At 33.2% G+C, this 25,000-nt stretch overlaps 1 protein-coding gene across 1 annotated transcript in view; it reads right to left on the bottom strand.

Moving 5' to 3' along the window:
• LOC137643246 (DE-cadherin-like) overlaps window positions 1-25,000 on the bottom strand; it is a 148,735-nt gene that overhangs the window by 121,950 nt on the left and 1,785 nt on the right. The window contains exons 8-10 of the mRNA XM_068376087.1: window positions 8,903-9,071; window positions 5,828-5,965; window positions 3,571-3,656 (exon numbers count right to left, since the gene is read on the bottom strand). Coding sequence (XP_068232188.1) covers window positions 3,571-3,656; window positions 5,828-5,965; window positions 8,903-9,071 — 393 coding nt within the window. The remainder of the gene's footprint in view (window positions 1-3,570; window positions 3,657-5,827; window positions 5,966-8,902; window positions 9,072-25,000) is intronic.

Here is a 25,000-nt window from a genome sequence, read left to right as displayed (position 1 = left end):
CAGAATGTTCCCGAGATTCAATACAGGTTACGACCTAAAGGCGGTCTTTTTGCTTTTTGTGTTCACAGAAGGAAATATATCCGACGAAAAGGAACATACATAAATGCAATATGTGAGCAATATCCTGTATTGAGAGAGAGAGAGAGAGAGAGAGAGAGAGAGAGAGAGAGAGAGAGAGAGTGATTTGTTAAGAAATAAAATTTCCTTAGGTTCCATCTAAATACCTCAATCGATACACCTTTGTTCAAGATGAACAAAGGCTTTAGTCATGCTCAAATGTTATTCTGGTCTTGTATTTAAGGCAAACTTAAAGTAAATCAAAAAGCCCCTTCATCACACAGAGATTATGAAAACTCTATGTTTTTTTAACAAGGTAACATCTTCATTTCACGATACATAAGGGGAAGATACTTCCATTTAAAACTGTTCATTGACCACCATTACCAATATAAACAAGAGTTGGTTATTGAAGACTAAAAGTACCACTGTTTCTATAAAGGAAAAAGGCCGATTGAATCTCTTTCTTACTCTCTTATTGTGCTTTCCTTCGTTTTCATTTTAAAAGCCTTGCCAACGCTAGTGGTGTCTGAAATGTTAACAGATAAAAATGTTATTCGGAAAAGGGACAGCGATGGAATGAATGAGCGATAAAATGATTGAGACGCCAAAAACACGTAGAAGCTGATTTTAGGATCAGATAAGGGCAGACAACAGCACAATAGATGACAGCATTTGACGTCTATGAAAGCGACGAGCAGGAATATTTTTTCTCCCCCCTCCTCTGCTGAAGCGAAAAAAAAGTATGTTGAACAGTACGCCAATAATTTTTCGAAAAAGACCCTCCCAAAACGAGAGGGTTGGAAAGGAAACGAGAGTCATAGCACTGAAACATTCCGTCCTTCCAAAACGCGACACTCAAAACTCATTATTAGATTCTCCAGTCAGTTGATAAAGTACGACAATGGCCCTGTTCAACATGCTGATGGATTGACATCGTAAAAGACCAATGAAGGTTTATGGAAGCAATAATGTTTTCATGAGTCATCAAGTGAAAACAATGCTGTGCAGTTCATCACACCGGAGAAAGAAAGGCCATCTCCCCCTATTTTCCAAAAGGGACAGTAATATTTAAAGACATAATTCCCACAAAAATACTAACTTTTACCAAATAAATAAATGTAGCATAAAAACTACATTATAAATACTCGGAATATTCCTCCAGAGCAACGGGTGAAAACTTTTACAATAAAAACATTTAGAGGGAAAGGCCACGACCATAAATGAAAGCCAAACTTCTCGATTTCCTGCTATTTTGTGATCGACTGGAACTGAGATCTTTTGTGGATCCAAATAGGAAATGAAAGGAAGAATTATTTCCCAGGGGGCTCCGTAAACCAGTATCAGAAGAGCAAACCCTTCTTATATGAGGAACTGACTGACAGAGGAGAAACTTATTTCACTTTCAATAATAAATTCAAAATATTTAAGAAATAATTATACATAAAATATTAGGGCATCTAGAAGTAAAACGCTTACTTAAAACCCCTTGGTTTTCAAATTTAGGCACGCAGCTGAATGGTACAGCACCTGATTCACGTTTGGCAAGGTATGAATCGTTTCCAGCCTCCGCCTATCAGTCCACCCAGCTGTAAATGGACACTAGTATCTGCTTTGGTCAAGAGAAATAATCGCCGAGAAAACTTAAGGCTGTACATTTCTGGAACTACTTCCTCAGAGAGGGATAAGTTAAGCCTCATGGAACCACTCTCAAATTTTACAGGTCTGGAATAAAATCACGCAGACATTACGCGGTAGGCAATTGTGGCACCTGAACAGAGTGGACTTCCGAAGGTCTTAATGACAGAGATGTCTTTAACGAGGATCTATATAATGTTTAAAATTCTTGGAAAAAAGGGAAAGCAACATTGATTAATGCATGTGTTATGGCGAAGGGGACAGACGATGAAACATCCCAATTATGTGAGGAGTCTCCAAATAGAATGTATGTATATATATATATATATATATATATATATATATATATATATTTATATATATACATATATATATGTATATAGATATGTGTGTGTGTATATATATATATATATATATATATATATATATATTTATACATATATATATACACACACACACACACACACACATATATATATATATATATATATATATATATATATATATATATATATAAATGTTTCCAGGAGTCATGTTGTTTGTCTAATGCCTATATCCTTAAGCCCCACAAACGCTGGGACACATTTTGAACTGGGTGGACTGATGAACGGTTGGCAACAGCGATTCACAAATCTACTAAATTTGACCTGGAGGCTGCACCACTCTTTTACGGGACCCACTTGCCTGATTACATCCTCTAAAGTAGGTAATTGGGTTATCGAAACTCTACGCGCACACACACACATACACAGACACATACACACACACACACACATATATATATATATATATATATATATACATGTATATATATACATATATATATATATATATATATATATATATATATATATATATATATATATGTCACAGGTTTCAGCGATGGATCATCAATAAGTTTATTCATAATATAATCTGAAGACCAGTATTACCAAACATACCGGAAATTGTAAAAGCCTCAATAACCTCTTAACTTCTACAGGCCAATATGGTCTATATACAGTAGTTGATTTGTTTACATATTTCATTCTAAAAAATAAACCCTAAACATTATGCAATGATGCTCAGGTTGTGAATAAGCTTCAATAAAATGTAAGTGAATTCGAAAATATAAAAACATACTAACTTATATGGCCTTACATTAATTCGTGGTAAATAGGTTTCGGCTAACCACACCAAAGCCTACAATACGTGGGTTTATTTTTACACTGCGGCAGGTAGGGTTTCATAATTTGGTTTTTATTTCATCATCATCGTCATCATATCCTCCTACGCCTATTGCCACAAAGGACATCGGTTAGATTTCGCCAGTCGTCTCTATCTTGGGCTTTTAATTGAATACTTCTCCATTCATCATCTCCTACTTCGCGCTTCATAGTCCTCAGCCATGCAGGCCTGGAACTTACAACTCTTCTAGTGCTTTGTGGAGCCCAGCTGAACGTTTGGTGAACTAATCTCTCCTGGGGAGTGCGAAGAGCATGCCCAAACCATCTCCATCTACCCTTCATCATGATCTCATCCACATATGTCCCTCGAGTGACCTCTCTTATAGTTTAATTTCTAATCGTGTCCTGCCATTTACCTCCCAATATCCTTCTGAGGTCTTTGTTCTCAAATCTATTAAATCTATTGGAGATTGTTTCATTGTCACGCCCTTCAAGTTTATCCTAAATCGAGTGAGGAAACAATGAAGCTAAAAGATAATTTCAGCTAATGGAAACATATAATTTGAAAATATGGAAAGCAAAACTATTATATCCTGTATTTGTGCTTGGAAGCGTTTGCACATGCATCAGTTCAAGGACCTGCAATTGTCTATGCGTCTATAAATACGCAAAGCGATAATATTCAAGAACAGGGTTGAAGGAGACTTACCATATCTGGTGGTCTGACATCTTGAAGGATGTAGGCATCGAGGTCGTTATCGTCATCAACGGCTTTCACCTTCCCGACGTATGCCCCTAAAGAGTATATAACATAATGCGTTTTAATCAGAGAAACTTTAATGGAATGTGAGGTATGTTAATAAATCTATTATTATTATTATTATTATTATTATTATTATTATTATTATTATTATTATTATTATTATTATTATTATTAGCTAAGCTAAAATCTTAGTTGAAAAGAACACGATGCTCTAAACCCAAGGACTCCAACAGGAAACACCTTAGTCACAAGAGGAAATAAGGAAATAAATAAACTATATCTGAGAAGTAATGAGTAGAAATTATGAAATATATTAAGATCAGTTACAACGTGAAAATATAAGTCATCTCTAAACTATGAAGAGAAACTTATGATAACATGTTCAACATGAAAACATTTTCTGCAAGTTTGAACTTCTGAAGTTCCACAGAATCAACTGTTAGATTCACCAGTTGAGATACTACCACTAGAGTTATTGGGTCCTTTGACTGACCAGACAGTACTACATTGAACCCATCTCTCTGGCTACGGCTCATCTTTCCTTTGCCTACACATACACCGAGTAGTTTAGCCTATTTCCACATTCTCTTCTTTCCTTATACACCTGACAACACTGAGATTACCAAACAATTCTCCTACGCATTGCATTTGTTCAGTGGCTACTTTCCTCTTGGTATTGGTAGAAGAGACTCTTAAGCTATGATAAGAGGCTCTTCTAGAAGGGCGCTCCAAAATAAAACCATTGTTCTCTAGTCTTGGATAGTGCCATTGACTCTGTACCATTGTCTTCCACTGTCCTGGGGTAGAGTTCTTTTGCTTGATGGTACAGTCAGGCACACTATTCTATGTTAATTCTTTTTCCTTGTTTTTTAAAGACTTTTTAGTTTATATATGAAAGATTTATTTTAATGTTGTTACTGTTCTTAAAATATTTTAATTAAATTGTTCATTACTTATATTGTAGTGTATTTATTTCCTTATTTCCTTTCCTCACTGGGCTATTTTTTTCACTGTTGGAGCCCCTGGGCTTATAGCATCCTGCTTTTCCAACTAGAGTTGTATAATAATAATAATAATAATAATAATAATAATAATAATAATAATAATAAGAAGAAGAAGAAGAAGAAGAAGAAGAAGAAGAAAACTCTGCATATTTCTCAGATGGAGAGAAACTTTCAGGGAAGGAGTAGCCTACGAAGGATATGAACTACAAATATTTCCCTTCTTTTGATCGTCCTTGTCCTTTATAAAGTTGAAACTTGATAATTTTGTATTTTAGACCAATTTAAAGAATTCGTTAGCATCAAAAGTATTATTATCTTATTAGATTGGCGTACAACTAAGCAATCCTCGATGGTAGATGTGATTTCCACGAAAATGTCCAGTCGAGATTTTTTTGCGTAATTAATCCCAGGCTTACAAGTTCACCTCTTAACATAAGTAAAATATATTCAATCCATTCACTCCATGTCCTTTCATCCAACCTTCATTGCTAGTTACATTATTTTCTCTGTGAAATAAACATTCTTTCTTCCTCTATTTCCATTCCCACTGAACTACTTTGCACTCACAATAAAAAAAAAGAAAAACCACTTCGCAGCATGCTGGAAAGGCATTAACATTTGACGGCCACAGTTCCTTTTCTTTTAATCTGGAAGTAATTTATTTTTAGCACCAGTCCTCATGAGCGGTTGTGTCATAACGAAAGCGAAAATGGCTTTAGGAGACGAGTCATCAGCCTCTTCCCCTCAACAGTTTCTGTCACTTTTACTACTAAAAACCCTTTTTATTTTTTTCCATTACCCAATCTCCGTTTTCATTTCCAATCAGTCTTCAGGTCATTCTTTTTGTTTCCTTTTACCAAGCTCCTCTCTTTCTTCTCTCGCTCTTCAAAAAACCCTTCTTCTCTTTCTTTCTCTTATTCCTTAAATATTTTTATACTATATTTTGTCTTTATCTCATTCAAAATCTTTATATTCTCTTCTTTCTTTTCCACTCTTCTACGTATTAATTTTCTCCCTTTATAAATATCTTCAACGAAAAAGGTCGCCTACTGGTTTTCAATAGCATTCAATATGAAGTGTCGCCGAACTGCATGTGTTCAGGCTCTGGCCCTAAACTTGTGAATAGAGAGAGAGAGAGAGAGAGAGAGAGAGAGAGAGAGAGAGAGAGAGAGAGAGAGAGAGAGATATTCACTACCTACCCGTGGAAGCCAATTCCGGCACAGAGAAAAAGTAATGGTCAGACTCGAATCGCGGTGGTTCTGGAGTATCTATGATGTATAATCTCGCTTTCACCTTCGCCGTTATTCTCTCTCCGAAAGGGTTGCTTCTGTGGTCACCTGCAATGCGATGAAAAATGTGTATAACGTCAACAACTGTCGGAAGTTATTTAATTCTACATGCATAATGAAAAAATATATATGGACAGGTTCACACACATTGTATATTCGTGTTTCTATCTATCTCTCAGTCTATATAGAGGTACAGCCACACACATACTGTATATATATATATATATATATATATATATATATATATATATATATATATATATATATGTATATATATGTATATATATATATATATATATATATATACATGTGTGTGTGTGTATAAATATACACACATACACATATACACACACACGCATACACACATATATATATGTATATATAAAAAGATATATATATATATAAATATATATATATATATATATATATATATATATATATATATATATATATATATATATATGTTGTTCTCCCGAACTACGGTTGGCTTTTGAGAAAACTAGTCTTGGTCATTGCTAAATTCATACTTTAAATGGTAAATTTGAGATGAATCTGCTAGGAAAAAAGGTTCCATAGTGCTGACGAATATATATCGTACACGGCAACGTTTGGAAGGTCTTGCCCGCACTCAATCATTTTCCTTTTTATCGAACACCACATCATACTTAATGGTTACGAAAGACTATTTCTAATACCTCTTTTACACCATCCATAAAACCTCTCTTGGCCAGTCTTTTCCTCTCCCTCCTAACACTTATGCATTATATAATCTTTTCACCAATATATTATTGTCATTTTTTTCTTATATCTCCAAACTATCTTTCAATAATTTTAGCCATACTTTTGTTTACCCGCCTTCTTTACCTCTTTTTCTAAGTACCTCTACGTTTATCACAGTTTATTTCAGCAGTTTCAACTTTTTTTATTTTACTTGCTTCTAACATCAACACTTCACTTCCATAAAGGAGAGCAAGCTCAACAGTAATCTGTTACATTCGCACCTTGACTTCTATTGACAACTCGAGTCTTCCCAATCCTTCGCAAACATCCTTTTTTGCTTCACCTATTCTGTGGATCATCTCTTCTCACATTCTTCAGTCATTCATGACAGTTACTTGCAAATAAGTCTGCAAATTAAACAATTCCAATTCTTATAACGCTCATATTAACATTTATTGCTTCATCCTCTGATTTCTATAAATCTTAATGACTTAACTCATTTGAAATTTGTTCTAAGTTTTTCTTCTTGGAAACCGTTTCAAACACACATACCAATTTATTCATTTCCTCTTCACTGTAACAACTGGATAGACCAATGGAATTAACAAAACAATGGATATATAGCAACCAGGTCGACTCATCAGGTATATTTATGATGGTAATTCAATAATACGTAAACTCCCAATCACACGCAAAATAAATCAAACCACATTCACTGTGAAGGGCAGGACATCGATTCATTTTGTTGCTCTGTTTTGACATTGAATGAAATGGTAACGTGGCAGATATTACCAATGTAAACTAAAGCTCAAAAACAGTTTTAAACAAACAATTAAAAAACAACAAAACACGTTTGATGTCATCACCATATTCCATCTACTTTTATTGGCAACAACAATGCATTTGTAATTTTCCGTTATAAACATTACTTCGCCCCAATGACATGACCCAATAACGGTATGTTTGTTTTGAATCAGTAACAGTTTTAAGTAGGATATTTCCTCTTCCGTTCCCGAACCAATCAAGAGTGTGTTCACGCTGACGTGGAAATCATCCAAGTCACTCGACTCGTAAAGATGATGAAATTGAATGCATTATTTGATTACATTTTGTAAAATCTATTGTATAATTAACTTACTGGGACATCGACCACTCCTGGAACATACACACACAGCAACACACAAACACACACACATGTACTTGCGTGTGTGTATGATTACATACTTCTCTGTATATACTGTAAATGCATACTAACATACAAATATATGTATATATATATTGATACATACACATACACACATATATATATATATATATATATATATATATATATATATATATATATATATATATATATATATATATATATATATATATATATATATATAAATATATAGGTATATACTATATATATATATATATATATATATACATATATATATCTTCTTAGAAATGGTAAGCGTTTCAATTCAGGTATACCCAAACTTATTACATAAACTCAATGGATGTTTTTTTTTTCACTTCAGTTTCAAATGCTAGATGTGCTTGTATTAACTGACAATGATATCCGGAATATTGATATTACATTGTGATGGGAACTTGAACATAAAGAGTTAAATATTAAAGAGGAATTTTGAACGGAATAAAACAATAATACTGTCTCCGTTCTCTGAACGAAGTAATGAACAAATGGTTCCAACGAAACGTACACAATTAAACAATGTGCTTAACACAGCAATCATCGTAATCTCTCTCTTTTTTTTTTTTTTTTTTTTTTTTTTTTTTTTTTTTTTTTTTTTTGCTGGTGCCAGTAAATCCCCATTGCCATTAATGCGCACCAGTTAATCACGCTACAGAATGATTAACTGATTCCTTTCACATGGAAGGTATTTACAATGATCATGTGTTGAATACCACAAGTAGAATACTAGTACTTAGGTGCGTGCTTACTCTATAGGGCAGCTAAAGTGAAAGCAATGTAGATTTTATTTATAGTTAGCAACCAAGGGCTAATTCGCCCGGGGGATACTGTAAATAGGTCGCAAGGTTCTTGGCATAATGAATAAAAAATGAAGTCTTAGGAAAATCTTTACAACTTTGAAATGAATCATTTTGCCAAGAAATTCCCAAGCACAAGGGAACATTGATTTCAGAATGGGAAATATCATATCCACCCTCCACGAATTAGACAACAATAAAGTTACTAATAAACTATATAAGGCAAATCAATCATCAAAATGAAATACTCCAACTTCATGCACTAACCTTTGTAGTCAGCGGTGATTTTCAGCAAATAATATCCATTGGTCTGTTCGTAGTCAAGAGGTCTCTTGTTGTAAAGGACGCCACTCCTGTCGACGCCAAAGTTGTCTTCGTCATTCAACCGGAAATCGATATCGGAAGTAGCCAAAAACGGAGGTGATACCACTCGTATCTTTAATTAAGACAAAGTAGAAATATATCAATACTAATTCTGGTTGATTGACTCCCACTGTTTCAAAACAACATAGGATGAGTTATGTTTGCCTTATTGTAATGTGGAAAACAGTGAGTGGTTGATATTTTTTGAGGATATGATGAATAGGCCTAATATTACTTGGTGATAATATATAAAACCTGCAAAGACTGGTGAATGTTTGAAGGTCCTGGCAAAAGAAATTAATTCTAAATCTCCCCTATTTGATAAAGAGCATACATCAAGCTCTCTCTCTCTCTCTCTCTCTCTCTCTCTCTCTCTCTCTCTCTCTCTCTCTCTCTCTCTATATATATATATATATATATATATATATATATATATATATATATATATATATATACTGTATATGTATATACATACTGCAACAAACTGCCGGCTCTCCCCGTCCCTTGGGGTAGCGGGGAGAAAAGTAGTCATACCCTGGTGAGAGGTGGCTGCGTGTGCGTGTGTGCGCATATCTATACAAATATTTAACCGTAATTCTTAACGGGTTGCGTACACTAGTAGAATATAAGCGGGATTTAGATAAATTGAAGTCAGGAAAATTAAAAGATGGCTATTGGTAAAAACAGTTGAAAAAAAAAAGGCGCTTGAATGAACAGGTAATTGGGAGAAAATGTCGCGGATAGATGTGAAGACGTGAATAGAGGTGGACCACAATATACGTTTAAAAGGGGAATTACGGTGAACTAGACGAAATAAGTGGAATTTTTTTTTAATGCTACTTCAAGTTTATATAAAGTGGAGTGTGGTTTCTGATTGTGACAAAATTATTATCATTATTATTATTATTATTATTATCATTATTAATATTATTAATATTATTATTATTATTATTATTATTATTATTATTATTATTATTATCATTATTATTATTAAATCTGGTAGTTTACTGAGATTAATTAGTCATACTTATAGCAGAGCCAAACGATTAGTTATTCAATGAAATGAAGAAGCTGGAGCTATGTGAACCTAAAAAAGAACAGCCCGATGAGGTCAGAAAAAATATCATGGATGAAAAGTAAAAGGCTGAAATTTATGGCCCAGTGGCCGAAGAGAAGCGTTGAGAAGCCTAAATCTATCTGCGTATGAATTTGAAAATAACCTAACTGAACCCTCCGATTTATCAGTTAATAGCAGAATTAAAAAGTAAAAAGGATCCATCACCAGCTAAACTAATTCCGCCGTTTCTGGAATGTTCAATGATGTCCTTAGTGGAGCATCAACTTTTTTTGCGAAACAACTTCAGATTTATTTTGATCGTACTCAAAATTAAGTAGACATATGTCTTCATATGGAATCAAGGGGACAGATGTGTACGTCTAGGTACGAATGTTCTCAAGCCCATTGATTTTTGGGAATCCTTGCGCTTTCACCAACAAATGATGATAAAGTTATGCATTATAACTTACATTCACGGTTACTATCGCATGAAAGAAAGCATGTATGAACGCTTTTTAATTATAGGGAAGGACGAGACAACTCCACTATATAATGAAGAGTAAGTGTCTGGTTACACACACACACACACACACACACACACACACACATATATATATATATATATATATATATATATATATACATACAGATTTCTACCTCATACTTGGGATCGGCCCCTATCCCTTCAAATGAAAGGCCAGGTCGCTTCCAACCATGCCACCAGAGCCTCTGGTGGGATGGTTGGAAGCGACCTGGCCTTTCATTTAAAGGGGCTAGGGTTCGATCCCAAGTATGAGGCAGAAATTTATTTCTATTTGAACACGAAATTGTGTTGATTTGAATCCATACATACATACATACATACACACACACACACACACACACACACATATATATATATATATATATATATATATTTGGTAACGCCGAACTCTCCCCGTCTGTCTGGTAGGGGAAGGGAGTAGTCATTCCCCAAAGAAAAGAAGGTGTATGTGCATATCTATTTAAATATTTAGCCATCATCTTTGGCGGGTCACGTACACTAGTTACGATATAATCATTCATGCCAGAAAATACAGATAATGTTTTTTACCCGATATGGCTGACAAAAGGAATGGATAAAGGAATATGATCTTTCAGAGCAATAAAAAGAAAGTTTACAAAAAAAAAAAGCTGTAGTTAATTGTTTTCTTTAATACCTTTCTGGAGCTTAGAAGAAATTCCACTCATGTTTTGCACCTATTACATGGGAAGCAATAACCGTCTTCTACGCTTATCAACATGGTATGCATTTTATATTTTCTATGGTTACCTTTTAATAAACAGCCAACATGTACTTTTTGTTATAAAAAAATCCACGTGTAAACGAAAGACTAACTATGTCTCTTTCATAACAGGAATTGTAGAAATGAATAAACTTTTACGAATAACTTAACTACATATATCGTATTCTATTATATCTTTTTATTTTATAAAAAGTAGGCTACATCCCTGGAAATTATAACAGAAGCGTTTATAAATACTACAACTTGATCAGATATCACATAGCCAATTGTAACGGCGAATAATTAAAATGAATATTTACGTGACTGTGATCAAATAATTTTTTCTACTATGCTGAATGTTGAAGTTTAAATCCGGCAGAAAGGCGAATGCAATTCAAGTTATGTACTGTATTAAGGTAAGGTAGAAAATAATAAGAAAAAAAAAATAAGAGATTTTGCGCTGCACGCGATCTGTATGGAATGTCTTTGTCCTATTTCTTGTCGGTGTTGATTTGTGTTGGGTGGGTTTTATAATCATGCAAACGTGCACTTTGTTATTAAAGCTATCGTTTAAGAGCGCTTATTCTTCACGTTGGCATACGATTAAATTCCTGGAGCATGCACAAGTATGTTTGTGTGTGTATGTGAGAGAGAGAGAGAGAGAGAGAGAGAGAGAGAGAGAGAGAGAGAGAGAGAGAGAAAGAGAGAGAGAGCTTATATCCTTTTTACTTCGTTATCTGATAAATACCTTATGGGCTTCTCAACCATATGATCAAATGACAAAAATAACCATAATAATGGAGTCATGACATACTACATATAAGGTGCTTGGTAAACCATTTTTTTCACTTCGGACAAGAGAGAGAGAGAGAGAGAGAGTTTTAGATAATACATGTAGTTCGGGAAGAATTCTGGACAAAATATTGGCTCGATGTGGTCTCGTGAGCTTAGAATTCAATAGATTAATGATCTATGTTACTGATATGCTGTACGGTAGTAATTTCAAAGCAGAAGATTCAGACATACGTCAAAATTTCGGGACTAGTCATTCTTCAATGTCTCACTTTCTCCGAAACTTTCTTTGAAGCTTGTATTCAGCATTTCCATTCAGAAACAAACTTCAAAGAATTATCAGAATGTGATGAACTGGTCTTTGGTCCTTGAGCGATACATACTGTATATAGAATTTACTCTTCGACATATTACACATATGATTATATAAAGCAAAATATTGAAAGTCTTACAAAACAAACTGCAACAAATGCAAAGTCTCTGGAAAACTTCCAGTTTATAGTTCAGACTCACTTAGAATGTTAGTGTGATATATTTCTAATAATGCCCCATCCCTTGAAATCTGTTCAACCAGAATAGGAACTTTAAATACGGAAAGGAGAGCGGTGAACCAGCATAATGGATGAAAGATTAATACTAATATTCCAGTTCATAATGTAAACCACATTTTCACAAAATGCTTCTCCCTAGATGAGATAGTAATTGACTATAAAATAGCTTTCGAAATCTATAATCAGAAAGATATGTTTAATTACGCAGACTCAATAAACTACTTTTTAGTTAGATAGTGAAAGTGTTGGGTAGCTGGAACAACTATAGTCTTTACAGATTTCGTGCAAAATTAGGATTGAATCTACTTATTCAAAGTCTGAATGTCACTAAATACAATTTTCTTAGGCTACAATAAGATTTTTGACATCCTGCAGAAACTTCATTGCAGTAGCATTTGCTTCTGAGGTCACTTACAAAATAACACATCAATAAACTGTGTATAAATAACTCGTATCTATTCCTTTCATCATATTATGTGATAAAGATTATCTTTAAAACAGATTTACAGAAACCTTGCAGATGCTATTTTTCAGGCGAGAGCCGGCATTACCGTATCTTGAAATACATTAGAGGAAAAGTATAAATTCAAGGTTTATAGAACATTCTTAATGAACCATACACATGACAGGTTAAACCCCACTAGAACTGGGTACTGAGGTATATGCATTTACTAATCAATTCTCTCTTCTGCTTAAAGAGCCTTTACGTTCCTTTAAACCTAACTTATGAATTATTACTTTGATTATTGTTTATGGTAGCTACTTGTTTAGTTGTTTGTGTACATACTGCAATCTGAAAACAACCTAACTACTCTACTGTAAATGACCAATCTATTGTAATATTACTAATATGATATATATCTTTTGTTTACTATAACTATAAAACTATAAATAAGTTAGTCAGTGTATAAAGAGATACTACAGAAATATGAATAAATCACAACACGCAGTTTCTGGAGTTTTATATCTTTATCAAAGGAAATCAGTAATCATGACATTGGTCAAATAAGTAATTAAGTGTTTAGAGTATCAACAAGGGGATGAAGCGTGTAATGAGAATGTAACGGTGGAATTTTCAGAGACAAATTGAGCCTTTATATTATCTTGTGTGTACTCCGCAACAACAAAATATTATGCAAAAAGTTAGAAATCACGAAAAGGATAATTGCACTGTCAGGTGAATCGATATATATATATATATATATATATATATATATATATATATATATATATATATATATATATATATGTGTGTGTGTGTATATATGTATATATATATGTATATATGTATATATATATATATATATATATATATATAATTTATGTGTGAGTGTTTATTATGTTTGAATACGTTATAATAAATGCTTTAAGGAAAAAAATTATACACGCACACACACGCACACACACACACATATATATATATACATATATATATATATATATATATATATATATATATATATATATATATATGAATATATATCACAAGCACACGTGATTTCAATCAATGTAAATATCACCCACGAATGGCATTTAATACCGAATTCTCTCTTGGGAATATATATCCACTTGGAATTCATTTTATGGTAACAGCTTCTGGCCGGGTGGAGATTCGAACCCCCACCTGTTCGGCCGCAAACCATGCCTGCGAAGACTCTACCGACTGAGCTGGTAACAGCTTCTGGCCGGGTGGAGATTCGAACCCCCACCTATTCGGCTGGAAACCATGCCTGCGAAGACTCTACTGACTGAGCTGGTAACGGCTTCTGGCCGGGTGGAGATTCGATATTAAATGCCATTCGTGGGTGATATATATATATATATATATATATATATATATATATATATATATATATATATATATATATATATATATATATATATATATATATATATATATTTATATATATATATATATATATATATATATATTCGCCAGAATTCATGTCTAACAATTATATTTTCACACATCGCCTTCGCACGCAGTTTAATAGTATAATCTCAAAGCAATGAACATGTAATAAAAAGGCATCGAAAGAAATAGCACCCAAGACCTTTATCCTACATTTCTCCCAATGCTAAATAAATCTACCAAATGATCATGCCTCAAAAAAATTCTACGATTAACGAAGTCCCATTGGTGACCACAAGTGGAAATCGTGGAGACTGACGAGATGAGGGAAAAACCTTTCGTATTGTAAACCCTATTTTCTCTGGGGACTATACATTGGGAGATATTATTATTATTATTATTATTATTATTATTATTATTATTATTATTATTATTATTATTATTAGTAGTAGTAGTAGTAGTAGTAGTATCCAAGCTAAAGCCCTAGTTGAAAAAGGAATGTTACGAGCCCAAGGGGCTCCAACAAGGAAAAGCACCCTATTGAGCATAAGAAGAAAGGAAATAAAAAAATAAACTGTACATGAGTAGTAAATGGAAGATATAAAGTATTTCAAGATCAGTAAAACGTAAAGATAGATCTGTCATATAGAAACTATTATTTTTATTATTATCATTGCTGAAATTAAACTCACTTTATACCCCTTATACTGATAGATGCCCCTCCTACACTCAACCCACCCCTCATCCTTTCACCCTTATTTTTTTCTATACATATTGCCCCACAAACTTGGTGTCTGTCAGACACAAATCAACACCCTTTGGTTTAGTGATGCAGAGGGCGCGTTCTGTGAGGGGTTTCAGCTAAAATGTTTGGACCTGCAAAAAAGAAGCCTTGAAGGGATGAAGAATGAATGGATGGCGCAAAAGGGATGGGTGATAGAAAGAAGGATGAGGTCTAGCTTCTTTTATAGCAGGGCCAAGGGGAAATGAAAAAAATAGGAATGAACGAATAAGGAAATCATGAGGGTGTGACATGCAGTCAAGGATAGGGAGATATACGTGTTGTTATTTCTCATTTATGGTTTTTTCTTTAATTCTCTTTTTCTTTTCTGTACTTGACTGCTTTTTCTATAGGGACCCTCAGGCTTTTTAGCATTCCACTTAGGGTTGTATCTCAGCTTTTAATAATAATAATAATAATAATAATAATAATAATAATAATAATAATAATAATAATAATAATAATAAACTTACATGGAAAATTGAAAGATAAGGCTAATGAAAGGTACAAACACACACAATCATAGAAAAGAACAAGAAAACTAACACCAGCATAAAGAAACTTCCCCAATGAATGAAAAGAACAGAAAAACAAACAAGCATTGAAGTTCGTAAGAGCAAAGACCAAAGCCACATGGTTTCCACTTTTTATACAGTTTGGAAAAAAAACCGAAGTGGTGTAGATGAAAGAAATAGGACGCGATTGATTGGTTCTTTGACATAGTTTTGAAACAAAAAAGTGAGGCTCAGTGAGACAGATGTCATGAAGGGAAGGGTTCGAACTTGGATTTTTGCAAAAAGATTAGATTTTTTTTTCTTTTTCTAGTTGGATGTGTCATAGAAGACTATTCCTCTATTACTAAAGATTTGATGCACAAGAAAAGGGAACAAAAAGAATATTGCAAGATGCCAGAATGAAACGGAATTTGGAAGGTGAATCTGGTCTAGAATGAGGAATTATTTTGGGCAATCAATTTCATCTACTACTACCAATACCAATTATCATAATAATAATAATAATAATAATAATAATAATAATAATAATAATGATAATAATAATAATAATAAACTTATAGAAAATTGAAAGATAAAGCTAGTGAAAGGTACAAACAAACACTTATAGAAAATAGTAAAAGAAATTAAAAATGTAAATAAAAACAAAAATAGAAATAAAAAATAAAAAATAAAAACCGAAGTGGTGTAGATGAAAGCAATAGGACGCGATTGATTGGTTCTTTAACATAGTTTTGAAACAAAAAAGTAAGGCTCAGTGAGACTGATGTCATGAAGGGAAGGGTCCGAACTTGGATTTTTGCAAAAAATATTAGATTTTTTCCATTTTTTTAGCTGGATGTGTCGTAGAAGATTATTCCTCTATTACTAAAGATTTGATGCACAAGAAATACTAATTATCATAATAGAAATAATAATAATAATAATAATAATAATAATAATAATAATAATAATAATAATAATAAACTTACATGGAAAATGGAAAGATAAAACTAGTGAAAGGTACAAACAAACACTTATAGAAAATAGCAAAAAAAAAAAAAAAATAAATAAAATAAAAAAAATATAAATAAAAAATAAAAACCGACGTGGTGTAGATGAAAGAAATAGGACGCAATTGACTGGGTCTTTGATATAGTTTTGAAAAAAAAAAGGAAGGTTCAGTGAGACAGATGTCATGAAGGGAAGGGTCGGAACTTGGATAAGATGGAATCTGGTCTAGAATGAGGAACTATTTTGGGCAATTAGCCACAGTTACTACTACCACTAATAATCATGATAATAGAAAGTAATAATAATAATCATAAAAATTAGTTTTTTTTGGGGGGGGGGTATTTCTTACTTTATTTGGTCAGCAAATCGAACTATTTTCCTTATCTCTTGTGCAAAAAATATAGTAATTCCCTTAATGCTAAATAATTACCCATCCCTCGGACAATTGTTGTATAGTGATTAGGTGAAAATTATTCACTTTAAATAAAAACAAAATGGCAAGAGGGAAACGCAGCAGAAAAGTCACCAATCTTTTAACAGGATGACTTCGAAGAAACTATTCTTTTACCAAAATAATATAAATAAATTAATAGTCTAGTTGTACTAACAGTACTGATACCATTCCAGTCGGTGTTCTGCTGTTATAGTTAGTACTATTCCTATTAATATTGCTTCAACTGTTAGTGTTACTTGGAGTACAATTCCAAAACAAGTACAGTATTAATTGTGTTGCTTTTGGCGATTCCTTTATTACCATTTGACTATTGACATTTCTAGTTTGGATAATCATAAGAAAACTAATTTGAGGTGAATTACTAAATGCCACACCAATGCATAAAGAAGTACCCCTCCTAATAAAAAAAATATATAAAGCTACAAAAAAGATGAAACTAAGTTCACAACAAACCTGTAATTACAAGGTAAAAAAGTCTAGTGACACAAACAAGACGGGAATATGCAAACACATTCAAACTAAAGAATAAAATCACATCCCAAGACTCTACAAGCAAGAATTATGATTGAAGCTTTATTCTAAGTTAGTTACTTCATGAGTCAAAAGAGCAGATTGGGATATGTAACTACGAATTGCAAAATCGACCTAGATAGTAGGTTGGCCAGGGCACCAGCCGCCCGTTGAGATACTACTGCTAGAGTGTTATGGGATCCTTTGATTGGCCAGACAGTACTACATTGTATCCTTCTTTCTGGTCACAGTTCACTTTCCCCTTGCCTACACATACACCGACTAGTCTGGCCTATTCTTTACAGATTCTCCTCTGTTCTCATAGACCTGACAACACTGTGATTATCAAACAATTCTTCTTCGCCCATGGGATTAACTGCTACACTGTGATTGTTCAGTGGCTACTTTCTCTTGGTAAGGGTAGAAGAGACTCTTTAGCTATAGTCAGCAGCTCTTCTAGGAGGACACTCCAAAATCAAACCATCATTCTCTAGTCTTGGGTAGTGCAATAACCTCTGTACCATGGTCTTCCACTGTCTTGGGTTAGAGATCTCTTGCTTGAGGGTACACTCGGGCACACTATTCTGTCTTATTTCTCTTCCTTTTGTTTTGTTAAAGTTTTTATAGTTTATTTAAAAAATATCTATTTCAATGTAGTTACTGTTCGTAAGATATTTTATTTTTCCTTGTTTCCTTTCCTCACTGGGCTATTTTCCCTGTTGGAGCCCCTGGGCTTATAACATTCTGCTTTTCCAACTAGGGTTGTAGCCTAGCAAGTAATAGTAAAAATAATAATAATAATAATAATAATAATAATAATAATAATAATAATAATAATAATATCAAATACTAAGCCGATAATCGCTTGCATATTACTTTGCCCAAAAACGTTGTTATATTTTTTCGCTAATGTGTCATTATACCAGTTACTGTCTTTAAGCAATTGTCATTACAGAGTAACTATAATATCTTAAAATCAATAAACTATGGAATAGGATCCATAATTTAGTATCCATGACTAATGATACACTTAGTTGACCATAACTAGTCTCTTTGAACGCGTGGATATTTCTTCATTTAAATATATTTTTACCGAGAATATGAAAATTAATTTCATCTCAACAAAAATAGCAGTCTTCCCTAAAGATATAACATTAGTTCATATGCATATACATATGTAACATTAATTTGATGACCAAATATATAGATAAGTAATTATATATTTATGTAATTATATACACACGTATACATGTATAATTGCGTGCGTGTGTATATACACATATATCTTTTGCATGTTCAGCAAGCTATAACGGAGGACCGGCAACGTCAGGAGTCAAGAAAAAGTTAAGAGACATATTATGCTGGGAAGCCTGGAAGCTGAACTCCTCTGGTAGCATCCCCTTCAAGGAGGAAAAGGTGTACACATAATTATGTGTGTGTATATATATATATATATATATATATATATATATATATATATATACATATATATATATATATATATATATATATATATATATATATATATATATATATATCTGTGTGTTTGTGTATGCATGAGAGAGAGAGAGAGAGAGAGAGAGAGAGAGAGAGAGAGAGAGAGAGAGAGAGAGAGAGAGAGAGAGAGAAATTTAGGCGATCTACTATGAAAGATGTATGCAAGAAGAGAAGCATGAATTGGAGATCTTTGAATTAAAGCCATATATCATTTAGAACTGATGACTTAGCCCTCTAGGGTATAACCAAAGGAAAAGGAGGGCCATGAGGGGGGGGGGGGGGGGGGGGAGAAGAGACAGACAGACAAGATGACGAATGACAGAGTGAATATACAGCAGTTGTATTTCGTCGAAGATTTAGGACTTGACACTCATATGTTGTTCTCCGAATGATAGAATTTATGAGGATGGGTTAAGACTTGAGAGATGTCAAGATTGAATTTGGTGTACTACCGTAGTTAACCCTTGTATATATCACATAAAATAAACGTAAACACCAGAGTAGCTTAAATAAATGTATAGGAAAATTTAATAGTAATCTCCCCTATACAATGAAGATCAAGTGTCTGGATATATATATATATATATATACATGTATATATATATACATATATATATATATATATATACTGTATATATATAACATATTTATCAATATAATATATACATACTATATATATATGTATTTATTATTATTATTGTAATAATTATTACTTGGTAAGCTACAACCCCAGTTGGAAAAGCATGATGCTATAAGCGCAGGGACCCAAACAAGGAAAATATGAGGATGAAACAAGGAAATTTAAAATATTAAAATAACAGTAACAACATGAAAATAAATATTTCTTATATAAACGATAAAAACTTGAACAAAACAAGAGGAAGAGAAAAAAGATAGATTAGTGTGCCCGAGTGTACACTCAAGCAAGAAAACTAACCCAAGACAGCGGAAGACCATGGTACAGAGGCTATGGCACTACCTGAGACTAGAGAGCAATGGTTTGATTTTGGAGTGTCCTTCTCCTAAAAGAGCTGCTTAACCCCTTGGGGGAAGAAGAATTGTTTGGTAATCTCAGTGTTGTCAGATGTATGAGGACAGAGGAGAATCTGTAAAAAAATAGGCTACACTATTTGGTGTATGTATAAGCACAGGGAAAATGAACCGTAACCAAAGAGAAGGATCCAATGTAGTACTGTCTGGCCAATCAAAGGACCCCATAACTCTCTAGTGGTAGTATCCCAACGGGTGGCTGGTGCCCTGGCCAACCTACTCTCTCTCTCTCTCTCTCTCTCTCTCTCTCTATATATATATATATATATATATATTTGCGGTCACGCTCCGCAGCATTGCCAAACGTATAACTACTTGGTCACTCTCCTTCCCTTGAGTAGGGGGAGAGAGAGTAGTCATACCCTGATGAAAGGGATATCCTTAGAAGACAGGAGGAGGGGATGGAGGGGATGAATCTGTGTGTGTACGTGTGTGTGTGCATCTCTATCTCAACATTTAGCCGTCATTTTTGACGGATCGCGTACACCAGTGTGAAAATAAAAGAATGAGGCTGGCCGTAACTTAACAAGAACAAAATAGTACAAAACTAGAGGGGTACTCAGTAGAGTGCAGACCTCAGCCGTGGCAGCTTATTACTCGACCTTTTGTTCGACCTTGACATTGACCTTTGACCTTGACATGCATAGATTGGCGTGCATTTCATATGCTCAAATATGAACCAAGTTTGAAGTCTCTGTGACAACGAAGTACAAACTCATGGCTGATTATGTGAATTGGACATTTTGCTTGACTGTTACCTTGACCTTTGACATTGACCTTCCAAAATTTAATAATTTTCATCTTTTTACATAAAAGGTAATCCCTTTAAGTTTCATTACTCTACAATTACAATTGTGGCCAGGAAGCTGTTTACAAACAAACACACACACACAAATACACAAAAATAACCTCCTTCAAACTTCATTAGCGGAGGTAAAAAACATAATACAAGGAGAATAACATACAAAAAGAAAATACAATGACAAAACTCGGCTCTGTCTGTCCAAAAATGAATACTCGTTCGAAAGGAGATGGGAAAAGCTGCAGTTAGGCTTAGTCAGACTAGCATAAACAAACAATGGTCTGACGCAGAATAATAAAACAATTTTTTAAGTGTGGTTTTGCAGTACTGAAACCGGATAGAGTTACGGATATAATGGATGTAGGGTATATAGCGTCAATAATTATATCAGTAGAGTATGCAAATAATCCTTTTTTATCTATCATTATTACTCTTTAGATAAGTCTTAGTAAATGAAAGTTCTCAGAGTCCAATAATCGAAGAGAGTGCGACAAAGATAAAAAAATATTTGAAAATTGGTATGATTAGTGGCCTACTGCTGTGAAGATAGCACACGAAATGATAATTCTGGGACAATAAGAGATACAAAACGAAATAAATAAACAATACATGGTTGAAATCTATAGCTTATAATTCAAACATCATAAGCAAATCAATCTGTGCCCATGGAAGATCTTCAAGAGATATAATCCACCCGGCAAAAACTGCATTTAAATGAAAAGAAAAAACTGAATATCGGAAGCCTAAATGATCAGCTACAGCATATGATTTCCTAAGAAATGAAAATGAAATAACTCTTGTTGAATAATTAATTGTAAGAACTAAAGAGAAGCCGAAACCAGACATATTTAAACAATAATCTTTCGAATTTACTGTTAAAATCTACAAACAATAATTAGGCCAATCATAGTACTTTAAAAAAAAAACGTGGATCATACAAAAAAGTGCGTATCAATATTGAATAGTTGATACACACTGAGAGAGAGAGAGAGAGAGAGAGAGAGAGAGAGAGAGAGAGAATTAGATAGTAGTCACGTGGTCCAAAAGTAGGAGAATGATGTGGCAAAAGATCACGGGGCATTCCAGTTGGAAGATTTCATATTTTCGACATTGACATTAAAAGGAATGAAAGAATTTAATTTCCTGTTATGCTGAACAACAATACATATGGTAAAATACTTTTGTGTATACGATCTTTGAAACTTATTTCAATTAGGAAATGCAAATTATGAGTCATTAGTTTGCATTGAGTGAAAAGGGGGAAAACGTCTACTTCACCTGGGTATAAGAAAATTATGAAGAAGATTACTGTATATAAGAGGTTGATGAGTTCAGCAGATTTGAATAATGTGCAGAGGAGACTTTAAATTATTATAACAGCATTAAAGTTAATGAAAAGTAATGGATTTTTGAAAGAAATGAATCTTAAGAAAGAAATAGTAAAATGAAAGTTACTAAAGCATGATATATGACAAAAAAATTATTAAAATCATATGGTATTGATAAAAGTTAATTAATTCATTTGGAATGACAATGCCTTACTTTAAGTATATCCTCAGATATGCCATTGGAATGTAAGATTATCCCGCTTTCTTAAATATTTCTCAAACTTCTCTTAATGGACAGTTTTACCTCTGAAATATTTATTCAAGATTTACTACAATTTTCATTCTTTCGTTATTTCTTTCTTTCCATTGATCCCTTCGCATTTAAATATCCCTTCAGTATTTTCACCATTTTGGTAGCATTATCTCAAAAATCCTTTTATATTAGTATAAGTCTTGATCTCATTATTATGGTAAAGATGTTCCCTCAGAGGGTTTTCAGCCTTCATAAACACTGGTTCCCTACATTAGTCATGCTTTTTTTAATATATGTCTTGGTCTACTTCCAAAACCATTTAGTTCAAATGAGGAGTCATTTAGATATCCAAAGAGTGATTATGGTTGTCCTACATTGGCATTATATTCTTTATTATAGACCAGTTATCCCTACCATAGGCCTGCTATTCACATTGGTCTCCAAACAATAGCCTTAGTCCTTTTCAGTAAGCTTTATCTCTCTGTAACTGGATTGGTGTTCGACAGCAATCATCTAAGAATTTTAGATTTTTTTTTTCTAAAGTTCATGAATATGGCGTCAGCTAGATGACTCCACTAGGTATACTGTATACCTACATCTATGTTATGTTTATATATATATATATATATATATGTATGTATATATATATATATATATATATATATAAATATATATATTTGACGTTTCAGCCCTGTTTCCAATGATAAGTAGAGAGATGTAGGCATGGTCTGGTTAATTCTACTGCGTATCTGTTCAATTAACCCGTGAAATAATTATCTAGGAGACAATAGATTGAGATAGGATTTAGCCAAAATAAAGAATGGTAAGAGACCCGCAACCTAGTTTGAAAACAATTTTTGTCAACTAATAAGAGAGCGATGGTTAAGATGTTACAGGAAATCTTCAAGAAATCAATGAGGGAAAGTATCAGAAGATAGAAAAAATATGAAAAAACAAAATAAAATCCTATACAATTTGAAATCAACCTATGGCAAATAAGATTTTAATATAACTACAACGTGGGTGGAATGTAAAGGCCTCATTAACGTGAGAAATACTTTGAAATTTACTTTCTACAGTATGGAAGACCTAGTAGAACCGTTTTCCTTTCCCGTGAGTTATCTATAAAACGAAGCATGGACCTAGACTTGACCTGTGGCCGTTTCATGTGAAATGTGAGAGTTGTTTAGAGTGAATTATCAGCGCAGGTCCAGATAAATGGAGCAGTTTTGGAAGAGAGAATGACCTGGATATAAGACCACTTTGTCGTTGGAAAAGAGATCAGAGAGGTTTCATGTGTTCTGTTAACGTTGAAAGAATGAAAAATAGAAGGCTGGTAAAAAATATATAATTCCGGAGTGTTAGAAGGATGATAGGGAGGAAATTTAGAAGGGGTAGCTTTACGGCGTCGCAAAACAGTAAGGTCATACGGACCTTATTGCAAAATAAAAATAAGTGAAACGGATGGGCCTTCAGAGTATGTGTATAAAGTACCCAACAGTCTTTTAAGGCCTTCAATATAAATTTAGGTCCATTCTCTTTTCTTCTACTGGGAATGAGATTAAGGCCTTGTTTGGGAGGTGAAGTAATAGGGAATAAATAAGACATTCAATTATAGTTAATTCTATGACCTAAAAACCCCATCTCTATACTTTTTAAAATTTCTTTGTGAACAATTTAAATTATCATCATTTTAATTTATCTGTCCTTTTTGATGAAATATTTCATAACCTTAATTCATGAAAGCTTTATAGAAGGGAAATGTGGACAGGGTTTTACTGACTCAGATATCAATTTTACTTAAAGAATAAGTTATTCTCCAGTCAATTTTTCTTTACTCCGAAGAAAGTAGGACTATTATGAAAAAAAAAAAACTTTTTATTACTATCGTATTATAATCTGGGTAATCAGAAACGATAAATGTTCCTTGCTGTTTCGTCATTGAAGACCTGGCTTACATATAATACAAAATCATATTATTATCACTACTATTATTTGTATCACTTGTAACTCTTATGACAAACAAACAAACGGAAGGGAAATGTTCAATTACATAACCCAGATTCTCAGTGGGCAGTTATTAATTGTTAATATCATAATGGACAGACAATCGCTTTCATCGAATGAACGTCATCGACATCTACCTTTTCGCAGTGAGGATTATTGATGAAATAAAGGAGAGAGAGAGAGAGAGAGAGAGAGAGAGAGAGAGGTAATAAATCCTCTTATAATATATATATATATGTATGTGTATATATATATATATATATATATACACACATATATATATATGTATATTTGTATA

Source organism: Palaemon carinicauda, chromosome 6 (assembly GCF_036898095.1).
Source record: "Palaemon carinicauda isolate YSFRI2023 chromosome 6, ASM3689809v2, whole genome shotgun sequence".
In the NCBI taxonomy this organism is placed as follows: domain Eukaryota; kingdom Metazoa; phylum Arthropoda; class Malacostraca; order Decapoda; family Palaemonidae; genus Palaemon; species Palaemon carinicauda.
Note: the sequence above shows the minus strand (reverse complement) of the source record. Positions and strands in the feature narration are given on the sequence as shown.